This window comes from Callorhinus ursinus, unplaced genomic scaffold (genome assembly GCF_003265705.2).
Source record: "Callorhinus ursinus isolate GAN/ISIS: 27379988/994484 unplaced genomic scaffold, GSC_fseal_2.0 scaffold35, whole genome shotgun sequence".
Lineage (NCBI taxonomy): Eukaryota > Metazoa > Chordata > Mammalia > Carnivora > Otariidae > Callorhinus > Callorhinus ursinus.
The window spans coordinates 239017-242353 of NW_027397097.1; the positions used below are offsets into that span (position 1 = coordinate 239017).

At 41.5% G+C, this 3337-nt stretch overlaps 1 protein-coding gene across 1 annotated transcript in view; it reads left to right on the forward strand.

Moving 5' to 3' along the window:
* The window catches only part of LOC112840756 (hemoglobin subunit beta), a 1654-nt gene extending 770 nt beyond the window's left edge, over positions 1–884 (forward strand). Inside the window, exon 3 of the mRNA XM_025894204.2 lies at positions 630–884. Within this exon, the coding sequence (XP_025749989.2) occupies positions 630–758 (129 nt within the window). The 3' untranslated portion in view covers positions 759–884. The remainder of the gene's footprint in view (positions 1–629) is intronic.
* The last annotated feature ends 2453 nt before the right edge of the window (positions 885–3337 follow it).

Genomic DNA, 3337 nt, shown 5'->3' on the forward strand with positions numbered 1-3337 from the left:
AGCTGCACTGTGACAAGCTGCACGTGGATCCCGAGAACTTCAAGGTGTGTCTGTGGGACCCTCAATGTTCTCCTTCATCTCCCTTTTTAAGGTCAAGCTCATGGTGTCCAGAAAAGGTATGGGTGTTAGGTGCTTTCTAGAGGGTGAAGGAGATATTCTAATAGCATCAGTATGGACTCCTCAGGACTGTTTTTATTTCTTTCACTCTCTTGCTCACAGTTGCTTCCTCTTGTTCTCTGCAATGTGTTTTCTTTATTGTTTTGATTAAACTTTTGAGTGTTTATTTAAAAGTACATTTAATCCATTCCAAATCATTTTTTCCTAATACTTTTCCCCCTTGTCTCTTCCTTTGAGAGCAAAGAGGATAAAATCTGATTGCTTCTTTGTATATTTGGAAAAAATAGCCATGATAATTTAAGTTCTGAATTAAGGCAGGAGAGAAACATTTCTAAATGTAAAATCAGGCTGATATGATTGAAATCACATAGAGAATAACATCTGAGATCAAGCTATCTTTCTGCTTATATTCTAGGGGCACAGCTTGGGGCTGTGGATGGGGCTGGAATACTCTGAGTCTCAGCTGGGTCTGTCTGCTAACCATGCTCATGTCTCGTGTCTCTTCCCCACAGCTCCTGGGCAATGTGCTGGTGTGTGTGCTGGCCCACCACTTTGGCAAGCAATTCACCCCACAGGGGCAGGGTGCCTTTCAGAAGGTGGTAGCTGGTGTGGCCAATGCTCTGGCCCACAAATACCACTGAGCTCCCTTTCCTGCTTTCCAGGAAATGTCCCTTGGTCCCCAGAACCTAACATCTGAACATGGGGAAATTGTGAAGTGCTTTGAGCACCTGGCTCCTGCCTAATAAAGAACATTTCTTTTCATTGTACTGGTGTATTTAAATTATTCCTGTGTCTCTCCCTGGAGTTGTTACAGGACATGGGAGGACAAGGAGTTTAAGACATAAAGAAATGAGGGGCTAGTTCAGATCTTGGGAAAGCATATCTATATTTCAGACTCCATGAAAAGAGAGGTGGTAAATAGCTGAGCATGTGGGAAACAGACCCTGCTGTCAATTTTAACTTTCCCTTAGAAAGGGATTCAAGTTGAGGCTCGATTTGGGGGTTAGACTTTTCATATGCTTTATTTAAATCAAGTCTTTATTTAGCTTTCCTTATAAATGTCCTCCCTCTTCCCAGTTGTCCAGAACCTCATAACCCTCAATCCACTAAGTTCATCTGCCTGGAGACACCACTGTTCCTCTCTGATTTTCCTGCATGTTTTGCTGTCTCATTACTTGTCCTGCCCATCACTCTTATCCTGGTTCCCTCCATCTTCTTACAGCAGAGACCCCCATGAAGGTCCCAAAGCAGGAGAGTGAGTTTCACTGCCTCTTCCCTACTGCCTTTCATGGACTGCATTGGAAGGAAGCAATTGGTAATGTTTTGTTCAATATATGGCTAAGGCAAATGTGCAGAGGAGCTTCTGATGGCTTGATATTCACTGCTGTCTTGCAATGTTATCATGAGTTTATGGCATCCCCTTCTTCTGAGGATGCTTTAGCATGCGTAACCAGGAAGTGATTAGAGGCCTGCTTCCACCTCCTCCTCTTTCTGATGCCTCTGATGCCTACTGTGCCTTTCTAGTTATTAGCACGGTGTTACCAACAGCAACATACCCTGATTTTATTACCTCAGTCACTGGCCACCTATGTGGATGCTGGATGCTGGAAATAAAATGACTTTGAAGTGGTCCTTGTCCCTTCACACATTCTAATTCTGTATATAGTTAGGAAGACCATAAAAGTATTGCTACTAATAAGGAAATTAATTGATTAAATTAATATGCAAACAATCTTCACCTAAACACAGAATGGAGATGAATACAAGGTGTCTTTATAAATACATAAATGAGAATTCTCTAAGGATCAGAGGAGCCAGAAGTGTGCCTTGGTGACAAGTTTGGTCATCCTCTGAAGGGGTCCCCACATTTGATATTGACCTGAGTGTTAGGACTTTGCATGCAGAGAGACCATGGAAGAGCAGAGGTCCTGTAGATCTGGATACAGTGAGGATTGGTGTTGATAGAGGAAGGCATAAAAGTAAAGTGGAAAGAAGAGTCATGAAAGCATCTAAGAGAAAGCAGACTACACATGCCAGCTGGGCATCAGAATGAGGTGGGGGAGTGGGCAGGCAGGGACGTGGGTGGTCCAGGAGGTCAATGAAAGGCCTGAGGATGGATGGAAAACTATTATACTAAATAATATTAAATGGCCCAGATTCTATAACTGGTGAGGATTCTATTAACAGAGCACTCTGTTTAAGCAGAATTGTGTAAAATTATTTAAGCTAAAGATGGATTTATTATGGAAACAAACTCATCAGATATGTAACTCCAGTTTTCACTTGTATTGCTAGGTTTTACGTCTTACCATCCAAATTCTCAAGTGTCCCCTCCCTGCTTTTGCTTCTTTTAATTACTAGTATTATAAAAAAATGTAACATTAAGATTGCGAAAGGGTCAGTAAACATTACTAATTAACAAATCAATAAGCACCACCTTATAGCTATTAGACCAGGGGTATAGTGTCTCCAAGAGAAATATGCCCAGCTCTGACAAAAGTTGGTATTATCTGGCTGGTTCTATTCCAGTACTAACATTAGCTGGAGGCAGAGAAGGTTGAAAGAGAGGGACAGAGTACACGGCATGTGTATGTCATTTGTAGAGATTACTATTCTTGTTTGAAAGTCATGTAACCTCAGGGACAGGAGTCTCTCACGTTAATAGCCATCAAACAGTATGGAACAATCTCAGGTATTCACATTCATAAAATGGGTAAGGGCCAGGGTTGCTCCAAAATTACTCTTCCTTCGGCAATTTCCTTTATAAAGTTACTGATTTCTCTCCTAGGACTGATTTTTTATTTTCTGATTGTTTGTCTCCGGATGTTATTAAAATGAATACATTTACTAAGTTCTTACAACTAGATGAGAAAGGGGATTCTCACATAGATGTGAGGGATTGACATTAGAACTGAACAGGACCTGAGATTTTGTCACAACTAATCTAGTTGAAGGGGAATTAACTGGCTGAGAATACACAAGATTTCTATCCATTTCAGAGAGAACACTTTGACAGTGGTTCAGTGGATCCAGGAGGTCTTGATGCTATAAATGACAGGGTTCATCAGCAGTAGAAAGAGGATGGACACTTTCCCCTGATGATATGGGTGAAGGAGGAGGAATGCCTTACAAACTTGTGAACAATGGAAGGGCCTAGCACAGGGACTTAAAGTATCAGGGCAGTCAGAATATGAGATACACACTGGTGTGAGAGATTTGA